This window comes from Rana temporaria, chromosome 4 (assembly GCF_905171775.1).
Source record: "Rana temporaria chromosome 4, aRanTem1.1, whole genome shotgun sequence".
Taxonomy (NCBI): Eukaryota; Metazoa; Chordata; class Amphibia; order Anura; family Ranidae; genus Rana; species Rana temporaria.
This window is the reverse complement of record NC_053492.1, coordinates 11130166-11154313: the sequence shown is the minus strand read 5'-3', so window position 1 is coordinate 11154313 and position 24148 is coordinate 11130166. Positions and strand designations below refer to the sequence as shown.

General features: G+C 47.3%; 1 protein-coding gene, 1 non-coding gene and 1 pseudogene across 2 annotated transcripts; 1 reads left to right on the top strand and 2 right to left on the bottom strand.

Moving 5' to 3' along the window:
* Positions 1-1331: 1331 nt before the first annotated feature.
* Positions 1332-1462, bottom strand: LOC120938679 (annotated as a pseudogene).
* Positions 1463-2650: 1188 nt separating this feature from the next.
* LOC120938483 lies at positions 2651-2809 on the bottom strand. Its single transcript, XR_005749080.1, has one exon. It is a non-coding gene; the product is annotated as a U1 spliceosomal RNA (small nuclear RNA).
* A 105-nt stretch (positions 2810-2914) lies between these two features.
* Positions 2915-15020, top strand: LOC120935515 (oocyte zinc finger protein XlCOF8.4-like). Its single transcript, XM_040347565.1, has 5 exons — positions 2915-3261; positions 3384-3518; positions 6318-6450; positions 12757-13567; positions 14798-15020. Exons 1-5 carry the CDS (start codon positions 3178-3180, stop codon positions 15018-15020), a joined length of 1386 nt encoding a protein of 461 aa, XP_040203499.1. The 5' UTR covers positions 2915-3177.
* Positions 15021-24148: the final 9128 nt, after the last annotated feature.

Below are 24148 nucleotides of genomic sequence, written 5' to 3'. Positions count from 1 at the left end.
AGTGCGCCTCATAAAAGCAGGCACAACGTTACACCGAAAAAGCCTTACGCAAACGATGTAAAAAACGGGCCACATGTGACTCGCGAGGCCCTCTGATGTGGCCCACGACCTTCTGCTCTGGGATGGGCAGGTTGGCATAAGCCGATGCTTTGTGTATAGCGCCAACTCCTGTCACAGGCGGAGTGATACCAAATGCTCTATAGAAAGGAGCTCTATAGTATGAAAGCAGCTTTAGGCCCCTTTGACATGGTTAGTCCGACCCAATCGGACCCTCTATTCACCTCCTATTTTTTTTTTTTTTTTTTTGAAAAGCCTGTGGCGTGCAAAACACAACCCAAAAACTCCACCCGGTGCAGAGAAAAATGTGCACACACATAAAGAGTGACATCACAAAAAAACTGCGACGGGTGCATACGTCAGTGGTCCTCCGAAAAGGACCCGTCTCTGATCCCCCGGGGCGTTAGGCTCCTGACAGGGAAAAGAGTTACTGTGGTCCATACAGCCGAAGCCATATGGACCCATCTTGGTCCAAGCAGCCGAAGCCACAAGGACCCAACATCCTCGGAGGGACTGCCGAAACAGAACCCTCCTCGGTGAGGCTCCCCCGAAGGGAAACCCCATGAGAGCCGGTGAACCTAACCAGAAGGCCGAGTCCACCAACTCCCAAGACTTTCAGAGACCGGCCTGAGGACCAGCACCCTACTCGCCACACATAAAGTGCACTGCACCAAACAAAAAGAGTGACAAACAAAACAAACACGGGGAAAAATAATAAAAGAAAGTGGGGAGAAGGAAGATGGGAGAGTGAGGAAAGTGACCAATGTGAAATACATTGGCCGGCCCTCCGGCCAGGAAACAAAAATTCCACTGGTCCTAGCCAAAAGGCCCGGCCCAAGCGGCAGGTGTGAAAAGTGTGTTGTGGAGATCAGTGACCTGAAGGTGCCACACCATGAGTGCCCCTCAACACTCGTGCAATGTATAGCACCCCTGGACTGCCACTCCAGGGGCACAATCTCCACGGGCTTTTCAACGGTCCCTAGCCCCCGGTCCGGACCGGCAGCACCCTTCCCAGCCAGGAAGGTGGGAGAAGAGGTCGGGGAGAGCCTACTGACGCAGACTCTACCCACAACCCCTAACTCTCCCACCTAATCACATTCTGGAAGTACTACCCGCTCCTTCCCGGTTAAAGGAGAAGCAAAGGTTCCCTCCAGAACAACTGACTGGGGCAGATACCACCAAATCCAGGCCAACGGCCAGGGACCCGGCCTCTTGGCTTCGACCTCATGCCTCTCTGTCCACATCAGAAGGCTTCCACCTCCACACCAACAGGCTTAGCGTCCGCCGACTGCCATCCCTTTCCCCCTGCCACAGGGTACCGGGGACAGTCAGCTTAGCACCACCTATTGGCAACTGATAAGAACAGATACTACACTTGATCTTAGCCAAAAGGCCGAGAAGCGATTCACCTCCTATTTTTTTTTTTTATTATTTAAAAGCCTATGGCGTGTGAACACACCCAAAAAAACTCCACCCGGTGCAGAAAAAATGTGCACACACATAAAGAGTTTTCACAAAAACGTGCAGACGGGTGCAACGTCAAGTGGTCCTCCTGTGAAGAGGGACCCAAACCCTGATCCCCCGGGGCGTTAGGCTCCAGACGGTGACTGAGGTACTGTGGTCCGAGCAACCGAAGCCGACACGGACCCAACTTCCTCGGAGGGACTGCCGAAACAGAACCCTCCCAGTACTAGGTGGGGCTCCCCCGAAGGGAGACCCCATGAGAGCAGGCGAACTAAGCCAGAAGGCCATGTCCACCCACTCCCAAGACGTTCAGGGCTGGCCCGAGGACCCGCACCCTACTAATCACACAGTGTCACAAAACGTGCACAACAAAAAAAGCCAAAAAAGTGACAAACACAGGCTTAAATAAAATAAAGTGGGGGAAGGGATAGTGGAGAGGAGAGTGAAAGAAGTGGCCATTGTGGTGAAACAATGACCAGGCCCTCCGGCCAGGAATAAAAAATTCCTCCGGTCCTAGCCAAAAGGCCCGACCCAGGAGGCAGGTGCTAAAAAAAGCGTGTATCTGGTGCAGTGACTGTGGTATCTTAAATCAATGTGTCCCTCACACACAGTGATCTTCAGATACCCCTGGACTGCCACTCCAGGGGCACATGCACCATAGGCTTTTCGTTCCATATCCGACCCCCCGACCGGCCAGTGCAGCCCTCCACCCCTGCCAGCTAGAGAGCCCTTCAAGGTTTTCTTGGGGAGAACTGCCACTCAGATAACAGCCTCCACCAATACTAGCCCCTCCAGACCCTCCGTCAACCCAGCGGATTTGCATGGCTCTACCCCGTCTTACCACAGGGTATTACCAGCTCCTCCAACCGGATCGCTGACAGAGATAGCACTTACACCAGCCAGCCAGAAGGCCAGACTAGAACTCGGCAAAAAGACCAAGACTAAGCGCAGCACCTATCCTCACCAGGAGCACCCTTCCAGATGGCTCAGACTCAACCATGGGCCGGCCCCCAGTATTATGTCGGGCAGCACAGCGTAGTCCCTGCTCAAACCATCCTTCCAGGTGCAATGACGTCATTGGAATGCATCCACCCTCCCCATGTAGGAGGTGCTTCAGCGCTCCGCTGACAACTGATAAGGACAGATACCACACCCAGTCCCAGCCAAAAGGCCGAGAAGCGGCAGGGAAGACAACCACGATCAGCACGGCCTAGAGTGTGCAATAGCCGTGCCTCGCCCTGGGAGAACCACCTTCATGATCATGGTGTCTCCCCTGCCAGGTAAGTATTCACCTCCTATTGAGCCAAAGATCTGGGCAGATCGGAGGGCCAATAGAGCCTGCTCTGCATATGCAGAGTGGACATGGACCTGCCATCTGCCTGCTCTGCTTATTGTGACCAGTTACCAAGTTGCTTAAGTGGCCCTCGCTCTTCAAAAGGTTGGGCACCCCTGGTCTAGCGTCTCTGTGTGTACAGGCCTCCTCCTCTGCTGGGGTTTGCAGCTGATAAGTCTCTGCATTTAAAAACTTGAGAGGTAGACATGAACTATCCCAGTCTACATCCCTACATCCCCATCCTATTATTGTACAACCAATACAATCCAGATGATTCTCTATCTATTTACAGATAAATCTGCATAGATCACATAACCACATCAATGAGGATGGAGGAGGACTGGAGTCACATGACTGAGAAGATACTAAACCTCACCCTGGAGATCATCTATCTGCTGACCGGACAGGTGAGGAGGATTCTGGGAGGTCACATGACATCACTCTTATCTCTTTTAAAAAGCACAGACCTGACCGGAGAGGTGAGGAGGATTCTGGGAATGTGACATATTACTGTTTTGGTTAAATACAGATTTTTCCTCCTGTGAAGTCTGAAGATCATATGACAATCACAGTGCCTCCACCTCACTCCCTGACACCCGAGAGACACAAGATGCGGAAGATTCTAGAAGTCACCCAGAAGATGATGGAGCTGCTGACAGGAGAGGTGAGCGGTGCCGGGAATTCTGGGACATTATCCAGTAACAGACAAGGGATGTGTCTGGATGGTGACTGTATCATTGTGTGTGTCAGGTTCCTATAAGGTGTCAGGATGTCACTGTCTATTTCTCCATGGAGGAATGGGAGTTCTAGTGTAGCACCATCTACCTTAGGTAGGTGCTAGAGTAGTGTTTGTGGTTTTACTGCCAGTGCAGGTAAATTTAGGCAGGCCTAGCTGTGAGCTAGGCCTGTTTGTTTTTGATCTGGGGGCAGGGGAGTGTTTTAGTGAAGCAGCAGGTGACTGACATGTGCTTCAGCTCTCTGGTGCCTCTTCTGTTTTCAGTGAGAAGGTTCTGGAAAAGAGGCAGGGCAGGGAGTTGGAGTGACATGGGGTGTATTTGGGAGTCCTGACCAACTAGGATTGGCAGGGGACAGGCCTCCTATATGTACTCATGGTCAGCCTGCTGGGGGAGAAGTTTTCGGGTGGGATAACTGAGATGATGGCATGTTAGGCTGTAGTCGCCCTTGAGGGAACCCCTTTCTGGGGGGGTGGGGGGTGAGCTCGGGAGATGGGAGGGAGCCTCTCTCTACACAGTCATTGAGAGGTGTCCTGGAACAGGAGCAGGAGGAAGACAGCGGGGAGCACTGCCAGGAAAGTCATTCAGGATGGATCCATGCTGGGGTCAGTTAAGTGAGAAGCTCTGGGAGAGGCATGCCAGGATTGGATGTGGAGCCAGAGGCAGAGACTGTGGGGTTGAAGTTAAGACGCTGCAACGAGGAGGGTTGGCAGGATTTGCATCGGACGTGCTGGGAGCAGTATTCCACCAAGGATCAGTTGGCACATTTATCTTCTTCATCTAAAATGGCTACTAGGAAAATGTTAGGACTTATTCGGCGTGAGGCCTAGCCATGTGCTAACGGTGACAGGAATCTAGAACTGGACAGTGAAGGAAAGCAAGTGATCTCAAGTAGTGTGCTGGAGGAGATGTGAAGTAGCAGACACTGTCAGTTTAGATTCAACTACATTTATTTCCATTACTAAAAATTCATAATTTGGGCATCCCATGTCCCTTTTTCCCCATCCAAGTTTAATCCCCTAATAAAAATAACAAAAACAAGCAAGAGACTGTTCATTCACTTGAGAAAGTGTGCCTAACATGGATGTCTAACCAAGCAGGGTGATGTGTGGATGCTGAAACACACAGCGACCCCACGGGACCACCGCTACATTTAAAAGGACACAAGGATGTCATGATGGACAATCAGCCGCCCCTCACATCACCGGGTAAGAGGAGACTTTATTGTAAAGGAGAGAGCAGTACGGAGGCTCCACCTAGATCCCCCATCATCTGATAAACACATAGAAACAATGGGCTAGATTCACAAAGCCTTTACGCCGTTGTATCTATGCTTGCTATTCATGGAGCTAGATACGTCTGAATTTCGGCTTCCTCCGACCGACGTAAGTCTTAGTACGCCGTCGTATCTAGGGTGCATATTTACGCTGGCCGCTAGGGGCGCTTCCGTAGATTTACGCATAGAATATGTAAATGACCTAGATACGCCGATTCACGAACGTACTTGCGCCCGCTACGCCGTTTACGTAAGGCTTACGTCCGGCGTAAAGTTATCCCTGCTATATGAGGCGTTGCCAATGTTAAGGTATGGACGTCGGAACAGCCATCAAATTTTACGTCGTTTACGTAAGTGGTACATGAATGGGGCTGTGCGTAGGTTACGTTCACGTCGAAAGCATTGAGCCGACGTTTCTTAGGGAGTATTTGCGACGTGATTCTGAGCATGCACGCGCATGCGCCATAAGAACGGCCATTAATTTACATGGGGTCACGGCTAATTTAAATGAGGCACGCCCCCTACCTGCCTATTTTGAATTAGGCGGCCTTAAGCTGGCCTATTTACACTACGCCGGCGCAACGTACGGCGCAAGATATTAGAGAATAACGTTCTCGGCTCCCTGATTTACGTCGGCGTAGCGCATATGAGATGCGCTACGCCGGCCAAAAGGTACGTCGCTGTACCTGAATCTAGCCCAATGTGTTCAGTCAGTGTTACATAGTTGCATAGTTACATAGTTAGTCAGGTTGAAAAAAGACACAAGTCCATCCAGTTCAACCACAAAAAATAAAAAAACAAAATAAAAAACACAGTAAAATCCTATACACTCAACTCCATACCCACAGTTGATCCAGAGGAAAAAACCCCAGCAGAGCATGATCCAATTTGCTACAGCAGGGGAAAAATTCCTTCCTGATCCCCCGAGAGGCAATCGGATTTACCCTGGATCAACTTTACCTACAAATCTTAGTACTCAGTTATATTCTGTACATTTAGGAAAGAATCCAGGCCTTTCTTAAAGCAATCTACTGAGCTGGCCAGAACCACCTCTGGAGGGAGCCTGTTCCACATTTTCACAGCTCTTACTGTGAAAAAACCTTTTCGTATTTGGAGGTGAAATCTCTTTTCCTCTAGACGTAAAGAGTGCCCCCTTGTCCTCAGTGTTGACCGTAAGTGAATAACTCAACACCAGTGTGTGTGTTTCCTACAGATGGATCCAGTAATGGGAACCCACCAGAGAGATGTCCCCGTCCTCTGTATTCCCGGGATTCCACACAGGAAGATCACACCATCATCAGACAGGAGTTGAGGGTCGGGAACATAAAGTGATTGAACACTCTGACATGTGGAGACGATGTGTGGACTCTACAAGATGATATTTTCTATGTGACCTCACATCATAAATACTTCTATGTTACAGATGTTATTTTCTGCCATTCTGTTGGTTTAGGGTGAAGATCTGATGATCATTAAAGTTGAGGGTGAAGTAGAAGAGACGTATGTGAGGGATGATCAGCAATATACGGAGGAGGCTGGAATGACAACATTCAAAGAAGAGGACACTCCTACAGAGATCAGCACAGGTGACCCATAATATATTCTTCTCTTATCTCCATACTGTTACTGCACGCTGATTGGTCCAGAAGAGGGTGGGAGATGAATGATATCAGCCAATAACAAGTATAAAATCGTTACTTAAATGTACTGATACCCATTGTGCACATTAGGTATTTTTTTGCTGCGTACACACGATCGGAATTTCCAATGAAAAAAGTCAGACGGAATTTTTTCATCAGATATTCCGATCGTGTGTGAGCCCCATCTGAGTTTTTCCTTCGGAAATTCTGACGGATTTAGAAAGAGAACATGTTCTCTTTTTTTCCGATGGAAAAACCATGCATGCTCAGAATCAAGTCGATGCATGCTCGGAAGCATTGAACTTAATTTTTCTGTGTGCATCACCGCGTTCTTGATGGTCGGAATTTGGTGTGACAGTGTGTATACAAGACGGCTTGTATACACACTGTCCCCATCAGGTGTCCCCATCACAGTGCCCCTTAACATAAAATGTGCTCATCATTGTGCCCCTTAACATAAAATAAGGGGCACCCTGATGGACACATTTTATATTAAGGGGCACTCTGATGGGCACAACAAAACGTGATCCTTAACATAAAATTTGCCCATCAGAGTGTCCCTTAACATAAAATGTGCCCATGGACACATTTTATATTAAGGGACACTCTGATGGGCGCATTTTATTTTAAGGGGCACGCTGATGGGAATATTTTTAATGTGTACGCTGATGGGCATATTTTATGTTAAGGGGCAATCTGATGGGCACAACAATGTGTCCATCAGTGTGCCTCTTAACAAAATATTCCCATCAGCGTACACATTAAAAATATACCCATCAGAGTGCCCCTTAACATAAAGTGCCCATCAGCGTGACATTTAACATATGCCCAGCAGTATTGACAACAAAAAAAATAGTCCCAATTAATAGTGATCGCAAACTACATGAACGTGCCACATACCTAGAATGCAGGAGGGGCAGATGCCGCAAGATAAGGAGCCGGGAACGAGTAGCAGGGGGTCACATGCGCGCCCCTCCTCGCAAGGAGAGGACCCGGGAATCAGGAGCCGAGGGGGCGGGGCACGCAAATGACGTGAGAGCCAGGCGTGGCCCCTACTCGCAATGTGTGCAAGGAGTGGACTGCGAGCTGCAGGGGACGGGGGAAGGAACGTGACGTCACGCCCCTACTCGCGGCCGTACGGCTTGTAAACTTTCAAGACCTGCGGTGAGGAGCAGGGGGCGGGCGCACACTGGCAGCATCACTGGTTGCTGGGGAAACCCGCGGTCCCAGCAAACCAGCGCTGCAATTTGTAATTATACTGGCGGTCCGGGCAGAAGTGTCTCTCGGGCCGGACTCGGACCGCGCACCGCCATTTAGTGACGGCTGCACTATACAGTTGCTAATCACCAGAAGCCTAGTCATATGGTCATTTGTTCTATGGAAAAGGTTCTACAAGTTTTACATTTTGAACCTCTTCTTTGACAGAGATCACATGACCCAGTGCCTAGGCATGTGGTTGTGTGAAGAACATGCACCTCCCAGCCCCATTGGTTCCTGCTTTCCGACCAGGCTGTGTAAAATGTAGAAGTGATCTGGAAAGAGGAACAAAGGCCCTTTAAACTGAGGAGGGGAATATTCCCATCTGGTTGGAACATTTACAGAGAATATCTGCTTGCTAAAATCTACCTGATTCAGATGTAGAGATGAGCCAAACACCACCTAGGTCGGTTCACGCCAGAACTCTCCAACATCGCAAACGTTCGGACCTGAATTGCGGACCCTATTAAACTCTATGGGACCTGAACTTGAAAAATCAAAAGTCCCCAAGTTATAATGCCGCGTACACACGATCGTTTTTCGGCATGAAAAAGAACGTCGTTTTTCAGCATGTCCAAAAAACAAAGTTTTTCCAACTTCATCATTAATAACGATGTTGCCCCACACACCATCGTTTTTGAAAAATGATGAACAAAGCGCGGTGACGTACAACACGTACGACGGCACTCTAAGGCCGGAATCACACTAGTGCGGTGCGAATTTCAGCTCTCTTATCTCTGCAGAGAGATAAGAGAAGTTTTCAGCAGATTAGCAACGTTTTAGATGCGAATTTGGAGACCTGGGAGAAGTTCCGGGTGAGAGGAGAGTGGGGGAGAAGTGTATTGAGCTGAATGAGAGAAATTCCTGAAGAGAACTGAACACATCTGTGAATTCAGCTGCGTAATCATAGAAGATAATGGGACTGAATTCGCACCTGAGCCGCACCGCAAGACCTAAAACCGCACACGGTTTGGAGGCAATGCGCAGTGCGAATGCATCGCACATATGTGAACCAGCCTCATTGAAAACAATGTATTTTGAAATGTCCTGCAAATTGGATACGGATTCAGCCGCACTCAATTCGCATATGTGTGAACCTGGCCTAAAGGGGAAGTTCTATTCGCCTTTGTGCTGCTTTTAGCCGATTCCTTGTTCGTAAAAGACGATTTGCGCTTTTTTGTCTGTTACAGCGTGATGAATGTGCTTACTCCATTATGAACGGTAGTTTTACCAGAACGAGCGCTCCCGTCTCATAACTTGCTTCTTGGCATGCAGGGGTTTAAAACATAGTTTTTGCCCACACACGATCATTTTTAACACGAAAAACGACGTGAAACAACAGAAGCCGAAAAATGATGTGAAGCACACACACTCATTTTAAAAACGTCGTTTTTTTTTCATGCCGAAAAACGATCGTGTGTACGCGGCATTAGCCATGAAGCGGGTATGGGGACCTGGGTACTGCCATGTGGGACATGTACCAATGCAAAAACTTTGGCCCAGATTCAGGTACATTTGCGCTTTATTTGCGGAGGCACAGGGCAACGATTTTGCCCTGCGCCCCCGCAAATATTTTGCGCTGTCCTCGATTCACAGAGCAGTAGCTCCGTAAATTGCGAGGGCGCGCCGGCAAAATTGCCCGGCGTAAGCGCGCGCAATGTAAATGATCCCGCCGGGGGCGGGAATCATTTAAATTAGGCGTGCTCCCGCGCCGAGCGCATGCTCCGTCGGGAAACTTTCCCGACGTGCATTGCGGCAAATGACGTCGCAAGGACATCATTTGCTTCAAAGTGAACGTGAATGGCGTCCAGCGCCATTCACGATTCACTTACGCAAACGATGTAGATTTTAAATATCGCGACGCGGGAACGTGGGTATCCTATAGCATTGGCTGCGCCTGCTATTAGGATGTGTAACCTTACGCGAAACCCGACGTATGCAAACTACGTAATTTGCGTACGCAGGGCTCGCGCAACGTTGTGAATCGGTGTTAGTATGCAATTTGCATACTATACACAGATCACAATGGGAGCGCCCCCTAGCGGCCAACGCAAGAATGCAGCCTAAAATCTGCGTGGCATAAGAGCCTTATGCCACGCAGATTTTAGGCTGCAGTCGGCGTAGCGATGTTCCTGAATCAGGAGCATTCGCTACGCCGGAGCAAGTAAGCAATTGCGCTGTGTAACCTATGGTTACACAGGCGCAATTGCTTCTTGAATCTGGCCCTTTTTTTTTAAAGGAGCAGTGATTTTAATGATACTTAAAGTGAAACAATAAAAATGAAAAATTCCTTTAAATATAGTGCTTGGGGGGTTAACCCTAGTCTGCCTGTAAAGTGGCACATCTAAACCATGTATAGAACCTGCTGCAGCAAAGCTGGCATTCATAATGTTCAAACCAGATGACATTCATAAAGAAAAAAAATGACATTTAAATTTTATTTTCCCTGCAAGCTTTCTTTATTTAGTAATCAACAGCTTGGGGAGCCAGTCTGTATGATGAGGTCGCAATTTAGTGCACTCAGAACAAGATTAGAGTTTTTTCTTTTTTTTTTAATAAAGTCTCTCTTTGGCAGACTGTGGATGGAAATAACAAAGTTTTGCACCACAGTGAACAAGCCTTATCCAATGAAGCCAAATTATAGTACACTCAGGCCAAGATTTACTTTTTTTTTTTTTTTTTTGGATGAAGTCTGTTGTCTCTTTCGTAGACTTTGGATAGAAGTAACAGGTGTGGAAAATTGGTCTTTGGGTGTTGGTGGTGCCTTCACACAAAAACCCTATAGAGGTAGTCTTGATGAAAGCAAGAATTTACCTTGCTGTAAAAAAAAAAAAAATGAAAATTGATGTCCCTGTCACACAGTTGCAGAAAAATTAGTCTTTGGGTGTTTGGTGGTGCCTTCACCCCATAACCTTCTAAAGGCGGGATATGCCACTCTGGCACCTGCAGTGGACTGGGCACTAGTGTCAGCTTGGGTGATTGAGGATGGTTTAGTAAGCCAGCCCTCAACCTCCTCTGCATGCTGTGGCTGGATAGCACAGGCAACATCACTGAACGGAGACAGGCACGCCCTGCACGAGGATGGACCATGCCCACCTTGGGAACGTCTCCCCTTCCTTGTTGACCTTACAGACATGATAGGGGGCTTATAACCTAAATGTAATAGAAACTGGGAAATGTGTGATTGGATGCACTTTATTGAATGAAAAGTGGAGTTTGGTGCATTTTAACCACTTCCCTACCGCCCATTGTCATATGACGTCCACAGATGGGATCTCCCATCCTGGGGGGACGTCATATGACGTCCTGGGCTTCCCAGCTGTCTGAGTGGCGCACTGCCGCAATCACGGCAGGACTGTGGATCTGTGTGTGTAAACACATAGATCCACGGTCTGATCAGGTGAGGAGACCGATGTGTGTTCCCAGTACAGAGAAACACACATTGATCTCCTCCCCTTGTGAGTCCCCTCCCCCTACAATTAGAATCACACATTGGGTAATACATTTAACCCCTTCAGCGCCCCCTAATATTAGCCCCTTCCCTGCCAGTCACATTTATACAGTAACAGTGCAGTTTTATAGCACTTATCGCTGTATAAATGTCCCAAAAGTGTCAAAAGTGTCCGATATGTCCGTCGCAATGTCACAGTCACAATAAAAATCGCAGATTGCCGCCATTACTAGTAAAAAAAAGAAAAATAAATAAAAATGCAGTAAAACTACCCTCTATTTTGTAGATGCTATAACTTTTGCGCAAACCAACCAATAAATGCTTATTGTGATTTTTTTCTTTTGTTATTATTTTTTACCAAAAATATGTAGAAGAATACGTATTTTTTTTCTTTTTATAGATTTTTGGGGAAATTTATTATAGCGGGAAAATTGTGGGAAAAAAAGGACATAAATTTTGTTTGGGTGCCACGTCACATGACCACGCAATTGTCAGTTAAAGCGACGCAGTGCCGAACCGCAGAAAGTGCTCTGGTAAGGAAGGGGGTAAATTCTTCTGAAGTGGTTCAATTTAGGACTGGCGCTCACAGAAATGTTAGAACTATAAAAAAAAAAAAAAAAAAGGGGGAACAATTAAAAAAAAAAGAAGGAGGCAGGCAGAAGACAAAAGAACAAAGCAAAAAAATAACATAAAAAAAGTTATACAGCACTAAATGTTATGTAAGTGCAGTGTTTAACAGCATAACACACTACACTATACTCGCCATACTATACTCAAACAAACCAATCGCCCGGTCGGTCGCACCCCTCCCCCTTGTCGCTCGATCACCAGCCCTGCACTTACCCCATCTAGGTCACGGGCAGCACTTCCTCGGCGGATTCACCCTGCATCTTCGGCTTCACCTGCGTCTCCTCCTCGGCGGCCATTATGATTGCTTTTCCTCTCGGCCAATTGGGTCTTGGGACCCGCTTCCTGACAATAGTGAATATTAATTTACTATTGTCACACAACTGGATGGGCTCAGGGCGCAGTGCTCTGCACCCCAAGCCCACCCTTTTTTGTAGGCAATTAGAGTCTCTAGCATTAATCATGTGTTTCTTAGAAAAAAATAAACATTGGAATTCATGCGTCCGGTGCCCTGCATGTAAATTAGGGTCCGGGCGTATGGATTAGGGGGGCGGTGCCCCTGAACCCCTTATGGATGGGCCACCACTGCTCTGCACTCAGAGTCACAATAAGTGAGCACACTTATTGGCTAGTAGCAGACTAAGCCCTGCTCTATCTATCTCCACTAACACACCGTAAAAGTTTCCTGTGGGAAGGAACCTTTTATAGTGTGAGGTGGGACTATGAGCACTGAGCCGTGATTGAGCAATCATTACTTTGACCAATCAGGGCTCTGACAGTGCTCTGTGACATAATTGGCAAAACCGTGCAACTTTTGCTTGACCCGAACCATTCACCCAACACTATTCAGATGGAAACTTGATTTAAGTGAACTAAACCTCTTCTCATTTATCCATCTTGTTTTTATATTTTTCCAGGACACGCAATTGTGACACCCTCAAAGGATCATCTTACTTTATCTCCAGGTTGTAAAATGGAAGATGAGGACATCACAGGAGATTGTTCAGGAGAAAAGACAATGTGCTCAGTTATGGATGGAGGACTTCACAGTGTGGATATGCCATCAAATCCCTCTGACTCTGAGCAACCTCATACTGTGAGGGATGGTGCCGGAGTTCAGGGGGAGGGGAAATTTTCCTATCCTGAACGTGGGGAAAGTATTCACACTGAATTAAGTCTTCCTGTACATCGCAGATCTCACACAGTTAAGAAGCTTAACTCTTGTTTTGAGTGTGGGAAATGTTTTCTTCATAAATCAGAACTTGTCATACATTGCAGATCTCACACAGGAGAGAAGCCGTATCCCTGTCCTGAATGTGGAAAATGTTTTACACGGAAATCACAACTTAATAGACACCAAAGAGCTCACACGGGGGATAAGCCGTATTCTTGCCCAGAGTGCGGGAAATGTTTTTCACAAAAATCTGACCTTTTTAGACATCAGGGATCTCATCCAGGAGAGAAGCCGTATTCCTGCACTGAGTGTGGGAAATGTTTTTCACGGAAATCAGACCTTGGTAAACATCAGGGATTGCACATGGGAGAGAAGCCAAATCCTTGCTCTGAGTGCGGGAAATGTTTTACACAGAGATCAAAACTTGTTAGACATCAGAGGATTCACACAGGGGAGAAACCATACCCCTGCTCTGAGTGCAAGAAATGTTTTTTACAGAAATCAGACCTTGTTATTCATCAGAGACTGCACACAGGAGAGAAGCCGTATTTCTGTCCTCAGTGTGGGAAATGTTTTTCATGGTTTTCCTCTCTTTACAAACATCAGAAGGCTCACACAGGGGAAAAACCATATTCCTGTCCAGAATGCGGGAAATGTTTTTCACAAAAATCACACCTCGTTATGCATAAGGGATTGCACACAAGAGAGAAGTCGTATTCCTGTTCTGAGTGCAGGAAATGTTTTCCACGGAAATCAGACCTTATTATGCATCAGAGATCTCACAGAGGGATGTAGAGATGAGCAAACGCATCTGGTTCAGTTCATGAGAGATTCACTAAACTGCTCCTAACCAGGCTGTAAGGCAAGAGACTGTCAAAGAGCATGGAGAGCTGGGCACTACCCTGGAGGATATCGAGATGTATTCCAGAAAACTACAGACAAGTTAGCCTAACATCAATAGTATGTAAGATATCCAAAGCATTCTGAATGTTAATTCAAACCCAACTGAAACAAATGGAAGCAGACTCTTTGAAATCCGTTACGGATATTTTTAAGGTGAATGAGATTGTCAAACAAAGGTCGCGGGGAGCTGAGCCCTGGGGGACATGTACCAATGCATTTTTTTTTTAAATTCGAATCAGCCAGAAATGGTTATTCTATTAATTCTTAAAGTGAAATATATATGCATAATTTCATTAAATTACATTATTGTATGATATAAACAAGCAAAAGATAATTTTACAATAAATTAAAAAACCTTTAAATTGCTGGCTGATGAAATTTCCCAGCCAGTTGGCAAAGTGTTAGGAACCATAAACCAGGCAGAGACAGAGAGAGCAGTTAAAAATCACACCTTTAGGGCTCTTTCACACGGGCGGCCTGTTCAGGTCCGCCTTCCAGTTTTTTAGGCGGACCTGAACGGGCGCTCCGTGCTCCTCTATGGAGCCACGGATGTCAGCGGTGACATGCCCACTGACATGCGACCTCCTCCGATCCACCAAAGTGTGACGGAGGAAAAACCTACTTTTCAATCCGTCTGGCGGATCGGATCGGGTAAACACGGACAGACGGTCCGTGTTAATCCGATCCCCCCATAGGGGAGAGTGGAGAAAAGACAGGGCGGTCCCTGCACAGTGTGCGGGGACCGCCCTGTCATCCGCCGGCTCAGCGGGAATCAACGGAGCGATCCCCGCTGAGCAAGCGGAGGTTCACGGGGCGGATCATTACTGATCCACCCCGTGTGAAAGGGGCCTTAATGAAATAGCAGAAATAACACTGTTCAGGAACGTAGTCAAAAACAGAAGCCAGGGTTTGGAAGCCAGATCAGACAAGCCAGGATCAGAAGACAAGAAGCCAGCATTGTCAGGAGCCAAAAATAAGGAGCAGGAATCAGAAGAGAAGTCAGCCAGGCCAAATCATACACAGGAACACAGGCAGGAACACACTTGGAGATCACAGACCACACAAGGGCCAGGAGGAAATTGGCAAAGCTGTTTATCCACTTGACAACCGGGCCTATTTTGGCACTTCCTTTGGCACTCTCCTTCATGTAAAAATCAAAATTTTTTTGCTAGAAAATTAATCAGAACCCCCAAACATTATATATATATATATAAATATATAGATATATATTTTAGCAGACACCATAGGGAATAAAATGGCGGTCATTGTAACTTTTTTTCTCGCACTGTATTTGCGCAATCATTTTTCAAACGCCTTTTTTTAGGGAAAAAACATGAATTTAAAAAATAACAAAACCGTAAAGTTAGCCCAATTTCTTTGTATAATGTGAAAGATGATGTTATGCCGAGTAGATAGATACCTAACATGTCACACTTTAAAATTGCACACACTCATGGAATGGCACCAAATTTCTGTACTTAAAAATCTCCATAGGCGACGCTTTAATTTTTTTTACAGGTTACTATTTTCGAGTTACAGAGGAGGTCTAGTACTAGAATTGTTTCACACGCTCTAACACACGCGACGATACATCACATGTGGGGTTTGAACGGCGTTTACATATGTGGGCGGGACTTGCATGCGTGTTTGCTTATGCGCGAGAGCTACCGGGGACAGGGGCGTTTAAAAAAAAAAAAATGTTTCGTTTTAATTTACTTCATTTTTTTATTTTTACACTTTTTTTTTTTATCACTTTTATTCCTATTACAAGGAATGTAAACTGTGACAGGTCCTCTTTATGGAAAGATGTGGGGTCAATAAGACCCCACATCTCTCCTCCAGGCTTACAAGCATGAAATTGGTGGAAATAAATTTACCGATCACATGCTGACAGCCGCGATTGCGGCTTTGTTTACTTGCGGGTACCGGGCGTGACGTCATAACGTCACGCCCGGGCCTCCGACGGTCATAGAGATGACTGGTGACCAGTGTTGTTCATCTTCTTTTTAAAAAGTAACTAGTTACAATTACAAGTTACTTGACCGAAAAAGTAAGTGAATTAGCGACTCAGTTACTTTTTAGGCAAAGTAACTAGTTACTCGGAAAAGTAACTGAGAATTTTCTTTTTGATTTTCTACAATGCAAGTACGTTCTATAACATCTTTAATATCAAAGATGTTTATATTAACTGATTGAAGAATAAAAACACTATATACAGTATTTTAGAACATTTCGTACTGTGTACAATTATTAATATCATCATCACACTCCACCTGCCCAGGCGGCAGCAATACTGTACAATATAGATTCAGAGTGCAGTGTGAGTGACACTTCTGCAGTGCACACTGAATCTATATTGTACAGTATTGCTGCCGCCTGGGCAGGTGGAGTGTGATGATGATATTAATAATTGTACACAGTACGAAATGTTCTAAAATACAGTATTGCTGCCGCCTGGGCAGGTGGAGTGTGATGATGATGATGATATTAATGTACACAGTATTGCATTTGCTGGGCCTGCCATATACTGTACTGTACACTATAATAGTGTACAGTCAGTACAGTATATGGCAGGCCCAGCAAATGCAATACTGTGTACATTAATATCATCATCATCATCACACTCCACCTGCCCAGGCAGCAATACTGTACAATATAGATTCAGTGTGCACTGCACAAGTGTCACTCACACTGCACACTGAATCTATATTGTACAGTATTGCTGGGCAGGTGAAGTGTGATGATACTGGGCCTGCCTGGGCATGTGGAGCGGTCCCGTCAGCGGTCCGGTGGAGTGTCCCATCATCTGTCCCCCCCCCCCGGCCCCCCCACTCCCAATCCGATGCCGCTTGAGTCGCCTCGCCTGAGCCTCCTCACCTGCGCAGGGCCACGGCCCACGGTCGGTCGGTGCACTGCTGGGCTGGCACGGTGAGTGACAGCGTCCCTGGAGTCCGGACCGTTGGTGGTGGAGTGGAGCCTCCGCGGCGGCCGGGGGACTGGGAGATGTCGCCATGTCGGCGGCTGAGGTGAGGGTGGGGAGGTGAGCCAGACTCACTCCCTCCCGACCCATCACACTACACTGCTGCGGACGGGAGACTTCAGGCGCGTGCATGCGCCAGCGTCACAACGTCGACACATGACCCAGAGCTGGCCTGTGACCCAATCACAGGCCAGCTCCATCCCGCCCTTCCCCTAACAGAGTGAGAGTCTGCCCGGACTGCCCCCCCACGCGCGCTCCTAGTAACTCGGTACCGCCGCAAATGTAATGGCAACGGCGTTGCCGATGGGGTAATAGTAATCAGGTGGATTACTAGTTACCCCTTGAAGGGCAATCGTTACGTAACGGCGTTTATTTAAACGCCGTTACTTACAACACTGCTGGTGACCATCTGGTCACCATTCATCTCTATGCTTCCCAGACAGCGCCGGCCGATTTGCTCTCCGGGCCCCCGACGTCCCCTTCCGCCGCCTATAAGAACGATCAAGCGGTGGAACTGCGGCTTTGATCGTTCTTATAGTGCACAGAATCGCCGGCTGAAGACGGTGATATCTGAATGATGCCTGTAGCTGCAGGCATCATTCAGATATCACCGGACAAAGCTGTGGCCGTTAAAAGACGGCCTCTGGTTGTAAAGTGGTTAAATAGCCAAAAGGGTCTGGCTGTAGGCTGAACTAATGAGGCAGGTAATGGTAACCAGGTTAGTCACTGTGGAATAGGGGTGTAACGGATCGTCATTGATCCGTGATCCGCACGGATCAATGACTTCGGATCGGCACACACGTGATCCGTGGCGTGCCGCGGGACGGCAGAGCAAAGCGGTAAAAAAACACATTGAAATTGTCTCCGCTGTTTGCACACAGCCCCGCCTGCTCCTAACCACGCTGTGATAGACAGAATGCGTGTCCAATGCGCTGATGTGTTTTGTCTATTACAGCGTGGGCTTAGGAGGAGGTGGGGCTGTGTACGAGCAGGAGTGGAGACGTTTAAACATACGGGCGGTGAGTTCAGTTAGTTCCTAGCAGAGAATGTTCTGCTGCCGTCCATCCGTTCCCCACACACTTCTCCCTGCTGGCTCTGATAACCCCCCCCTCCCGTCCGTCCGTTCCCCTCCTCCCTCCCCCCAGCTGCCGTCCGTCCGTTCCCCCCCCCCCCCCCAGCTGCCTTCCGTCCGTTCCCCCCCCCCTCCAGCTGCCTTCCGTCCGTCCCCCCCCCCCTCCAGCTGCCTTCCGTCCGTTCGTTCCTCCTCCCCCAGCTGACGAGTCTCCTTTCCTTGCTGCAAATAGCACACAGTGAGATGGGTAAGCTATGCTCTTCCCATCTCAACTGTGAGGACTGTTTTTGGAGCTGACAGGGTTAACAAAGAGAACCTGTCACCTTCAATTGCTATGACACAGGGAATTGTTTTCTCTTGTGTAATAGCAATAAAGTTAAATGTAAAAAAAAAAAAAGAAATAATTCAATTAATAAAAAAATAAGTAATTAAAAAGTAAAGAAGAAGAAAAATATTAAAAAGAAGAAAATTATACAAAAATTAAAAAAGGAAAAACGACAAGCTACAACAAAAAAAAAAAAGTGATAATGTAATAAAAAAAAAAAAGAAGAAACAAAAAAATATTTGAACTAACCGTGCCGCCCCTGCCATCCAACTGCTATTCTCCGGGGGGTGGTTCGGTTGGTGGGGAGGGGGTGCATTGCAAAACCTGGCCTTGGGGTGGCAGGGAAAGGAAATCCAGCCCTGCTGGCTGCCCTCTCACTTCTTCCACCCTGGCGAGGCGGCAATTTGGGGCACAGTGAGGCGGCAATTTGGGGCACAGTGAGGCGGCAATTTGGGCACAGTGAGGCGGCAATTTGGGCACAGTGAGGCGGCAATTTGGGGCACAGTGAGGCGGCAATTTGGGGCACAGTGAGGTGGCAATTTGGGGCACAGGGAGGCGGCAATTTGAGGCACAGGGAGGCGGCAATTTGAGGCACATGGAGGCTGCAAATTTTTTTTTTGCTGATCCGAAAAATGATCCGATCCGTGACTCCTGATCCGAGGAACGATCCGAACCGTGAGTTTTTTGATCCGTTGCACCCCTACTGTGGAAACAAGTGGCTGGTAATTAAATGACAGCTGAGCAGCTTTTGAGCACGGAAAGAAGAGCTGCTTGTAAATTAGCAGTGGCCCAGCCCTGACACAGAGTAGATTTTCTTTATCCATACAATACCCTTTTCCTACATGTGGCTATAGTAAGGAATATAAGGGGCACCCCTCAAAAAAACAACAAAACAAACAAGGTCACCTGCTTCCTAGCAACTGAGGACACTGTGCAAGATCGCTGACAGCATCCTAGCAAGCGATGACATCAGTTGCTAGGATGCCGACAGCTAAACAGTCACAGGTTAAAGCAGAGGTTCACCCTAAAAACATCTATATACCATTCCATCCAGCATACTGCCGACATGTACAGTATGCTGTTTTTTTTTCTCTGTACATACCGCCGTAAGCTATTTTCCCCCCTGGCTTCCGGGTAGTGGCTCCCGCAGAACTGGGCATTCCTATTCAGAGACTAAGTGATTGACGTGATGACAAAAGCTTCCCCCCGCGCATAAGGCGCGTCACCAGTTTCCGAAAGAAACCGAACTGCGAGTCAGCACTATACGGCGCCTGCGCACCGACGTTCCGCTTCTTTCGGAAACTGGTGACGCGCATTATGCGCCCGGGGGGGAAGCTTTTGTCATTACGTCAATCACTTAGTCTCTGAATAGGAACGCCCACTCCCGCTGGAGCCACTACCCGGAAGCCGGGGGGAAAATAGCTATACGGCGGTATGTACAGCGAAAAAAAAAACAGCATACTGTACATGTCGGCAGTATGCTGGATGGAATGATATATACATGTTTTTAGGGTGAACCTCCGCTTTTAAATAGTGTTATGGTGCAAAAAAAAGTTGACAAACAGGAAGATTGGAGTCCCCCAAAAGTCAGCTTGGGGTCCCCCAAAAATCAGTTAGACCCAAGGGTCTGATGTGGCTTTTAGAAGAAACGTTTTCACAAAATAAATGAAAAAGTACTAAAAAAAAATATTATTGGAACTTTCATACAAAGTCCTTTATTTAAATCCATGTTCAAACACATCATCCAGCAAATATACATTAAAGGGGTTGTAAAGGTACAATTTTTTTTTCCTTTACCTTAGTGCAGTCCTCCTTCACCTACCTCATCCTTTTGCTTTTAAATGTCCTTATTTCTTCTGAGAAATCCTCACTTCCTGTTCTTCTGTCTGTAACTACACACAGTAATGCAAGGCTTTGTCCCTGGTGTGGAGTGTTGTGCTCGCCCCCTCCCTTGGATTACAGGAGAGTCAGGACGCCTACTAACACACAGCTCCTTTATCTATCTGAAAAGTAGAGTGTCCTGACTTGCCTGCTCGCCCCCTCACCCCCTCAAGAGGCTTTCTCCACACCAGGGAGAAAGCCTTGCATCGTGTACGCGATCGCGTATGGCCGCACCTCCGGTGGAGCATGCACCTGCTATCACCCTTAAAGGTACAGACGTACCCATATGGCAATTCTCGGGAACAAACCACTTTGCCGTCGTATATCGGTGTAAATCGGTCGGCAAGTGGTTAACTTTAAACTGCGTATGGGGTTCTTTACTGTGAAAGTGGAAAGAATGTGGAACTCCCTTCCACAATCAGTGGTGTCCGTGGGAACTGTCGATAATTTCACAAAAACTCTTAGGCCGCGTACACACGGTCGATGAGAATCCGATGAGAATGGTCCGACGGACCGTTTTCATCGGTTCACCGCTGAAGTGGTCTGATGTGCGTACACACCATCAGTTCAAAATCCGATCGGGTCAGAACGCGGTGACATCAAACACACGACGTGCTGAAAAAAACGAAGTTCAATGCTTCCAAGGATGCGTCGACTTGATTCTGAGCATGCGCGGGTTTTGAACCGATGCTTTTGTGTACGAACCATCGGTTTTGACCGATGGTCCGCCATCCATCGGTTCGATTTTAAAGCAAGTTCTATAATTTTTGTCCGATGGACAACAGACCGATGGGCCGTACACACGGTCGGTTTGGACCGATGAAACTGGAGTTCAGGCCGTTTTAATCGGTTTGGATCGACTGTGTGTACACGGCCTTAGAGGGCCATCTTAGCGAATGCATTATACAGCGATATGGGAAATGTTATTGACATAAGCACACACACCTACACGGGTTGAACTGGATGGGCTGGTGTCTTTATTCGACCTTACCAACTAATGTAACTATGTAAAGAGCATCACCAAGTATGGACATAACCATATTTGGTCAATGACATCACCTGTGACATTGGTGACAAAATATGGTTATGTCCATATTTGGTCAATGATGTCACTCTGCCAGGGAGCCATTATTTATGATGAGTATCGATTGAGAGCAGACTTGTTGGCTTTTTATCTTTTTTTCTTGAGTTGCAAGGTATCATTTATTATGGATACTATACATCCTTTTTCAAAGAGGTGTGTGCTTGCCTTTTTATGTAGCAGAGTTCCCCTTTATCGGTCAGTGCAGGGCCCTTTAACTCCATTACCAAAAATCCCTTGGCCCTCTATCATCCTTTGGACTCCTGGGTATACCCAGGGAGTATATTTAGCAGCTCCTGCTTCAGTGGGGCCATGCCTGATAATGCAGCTGTGCTAGCTAGATAGCTGCGACCAGGTACAGGGACCCCCTACACCACAATTGGTGAACAGATCCCTCGAAGGACATAAGAGCACGCAGCACTAATTTAATTTAAGCTTAAGGCTTACCTGTAGGTGCAACAAATATCTCCTAAACCTACATGGTATTTGCAGAAAGACTGCACCGATGCCTACGGCGCATGCGCACTGAGCGTGAAGTTAGTGAGGGGGATCATACTGTCACTGACGGCTCCCACGCAGTGACGTCATTGCGGCTCCGGCCAATCATCCCGGCGCCAGACTTGGGTATCAATGGCGGCAAAGGTGAGGAATGAGAATCGCTTTGGGGGCTTCAATCTCAGGTAAGTAATTCATAATGAGCTAGTATGCTATGCATACTAGCTCATTATGCCTTTCTTTTTTTCCCCCGAAGATATGCTTTAGAAGGTTTACTTCCTCTAAGTCCCAGTCACATTGGTATACATTGTCCAAATAGATTTGGCAATACAGCCATTTAAGTAGAGTAAAATTATATGGAGATACTCTTGCTGCAGCAAATCCTCATCGACTAGTAAAATAAATGCTGCTGCTGAAGAATTTATGTGGGTTGTGATGCAACAGATTGAGCAGAGCCAGGTGACGTCATCACGTACAAAAACTTTAAGTGGAGCACCAATAGTGTATTGTGGTATCCTGATTCAAGTTTTATGTTATGTGAGTTATCACTATGACTCTGCTGAGATTATTACCACAGCAGCTGCCCAGATACGCAGGTCTAGATCAGGATCTGGACGATAGGATCAGTAGACTGAAGACTCTGAGAAAATCAAATGGGATTCCTCCCTAATAGCAGGCAAAGCTGGCTATCAATCTCCTGGAAGGGGAGCTAAGGAGTTTGATCATACAACTCCCGGGAAAGGACCAAGACTCCCTAGACAACGTTCCCCGATATTTGAAAGGTGCGAACCGAATGGGGGTAGGTTGGCTCATCCCCAATGTCCAGATTATAGGTTACTCCCACAGACCCCCACAGCCTCATTGTACTAAATGTGAGAATGAGGACTTTGTCCCTATAAACTTGGGGCAATGGTGTCTTGCCAGGCAAGCCCCCTTGGCAAATTACCCTCTCAATGTTGAGGGCATATAGCCTGGTATGGTTCAGGAGGCTGCCTTGCCTGCCAGGTTGCATGCTCAGATAAAGGTTTGGAGTATAATTTGGGGGGATCCAATACTTTTCTTTAGGTTGGGTGTCCACCTAAAATCCATACCAGATCTCATCAAGGCCATAGGGTCTGGTATGGAATTTGGGAAGTTTTTTTTTTTTTTTGAGTAGTTGAGTAGTGTTACCCCTTAAAAGCCATACCAGCCAATCATAAAGGATAATGTCGCGTACACATGACCGTTTTTCATGACGAGAAAAATGCCATTTTCTTAGGACTGCAGTTCGTCTGAGCTCCAGAAGGTGGTGATCTCGCTTCTTCCCAGACAGAAAGTCTCTATGGTATACAGGCAGGAAGTGATGTCAGGTACAGACAGGAAGTTCTGGGGGAGAGGTGAGTCGGGAGGAAGTAGAGAGAAGACATTGCTGGAAGAGGCAGCAGAGGAGGTAATAAGATCTTATTTTCTATTTACACCCAGTAACCCCGTCATGTCTGTCCTCTTCCTCCATAGTCACTGTGATGTCTTTTATCTCCAGCAGATGATGATAAACACATATATAGTGTGGAAACCTAGATTAACCCCTTCAGGATCAGAACATTCCCGACTTACGGGTTTGGGACATTCTCTTCATATTGCAGACATCTCCTCTTAGCTGTCTCCTGTAACTAGGGTTGCCACCTTTTCTTCAAGTGAAACCCGAACACTTTAGTGGCCTGGGCGAACTTTGGGTGCCCCAAGGAGAGCAGTAATGCTGTGAGCATAGTGTGCTGCAGTGAACAGTGGGTGTGGGCAAACCATAGTTACGCAGCGCAATTGCTTACTTGCGCCGGCGTAACGAATGCTCCTGATTCAGGAACCTCGTTACGCCGACTGCAGCCTAAGATATGCGTGGCATAAGGCTCTTATGCGCGCATATCTTAGGCTGCATTCTTGCGATGGCCACTAGGTGGCGTTCCCGTTGTGCTCAGCGTATAGTATGCAAATTGCATACTAACGCCGATTCACAACGTTACGCGAGCCCTGCGTACGCAGTTTACCTCGTTTGCGTACGGCGGTTTTCCCCGTCGTTCCCGCGTCGCGAAATTTGAACTTTACGTAGTTTGCGTAAGTGAATCGTGAATGGCGCTGGACGCCATTCACGTTCACTTTGAAGCAAATGACGTCCTTGCGACGTCATTTGCCGCAATGCACGTCGGGAAAGTTTCCCGATGGAGCATGCGCTCTACGATCAGCGTGGGAACGCGCCTAATTTAAATGATTCCCGCCCCCTACGGGATCATTTAAATTGCGCGCGCTTACGCCGGGCATTTTGCCGGAGCGCCCACGCAATTTACAGAGCTACTGCTTCGTGAATCGCGGGTAGCGCAGAAAATTTGCGGGGGGGCGCAGGGCAAAAACGTTGCCCTGTGCCTCC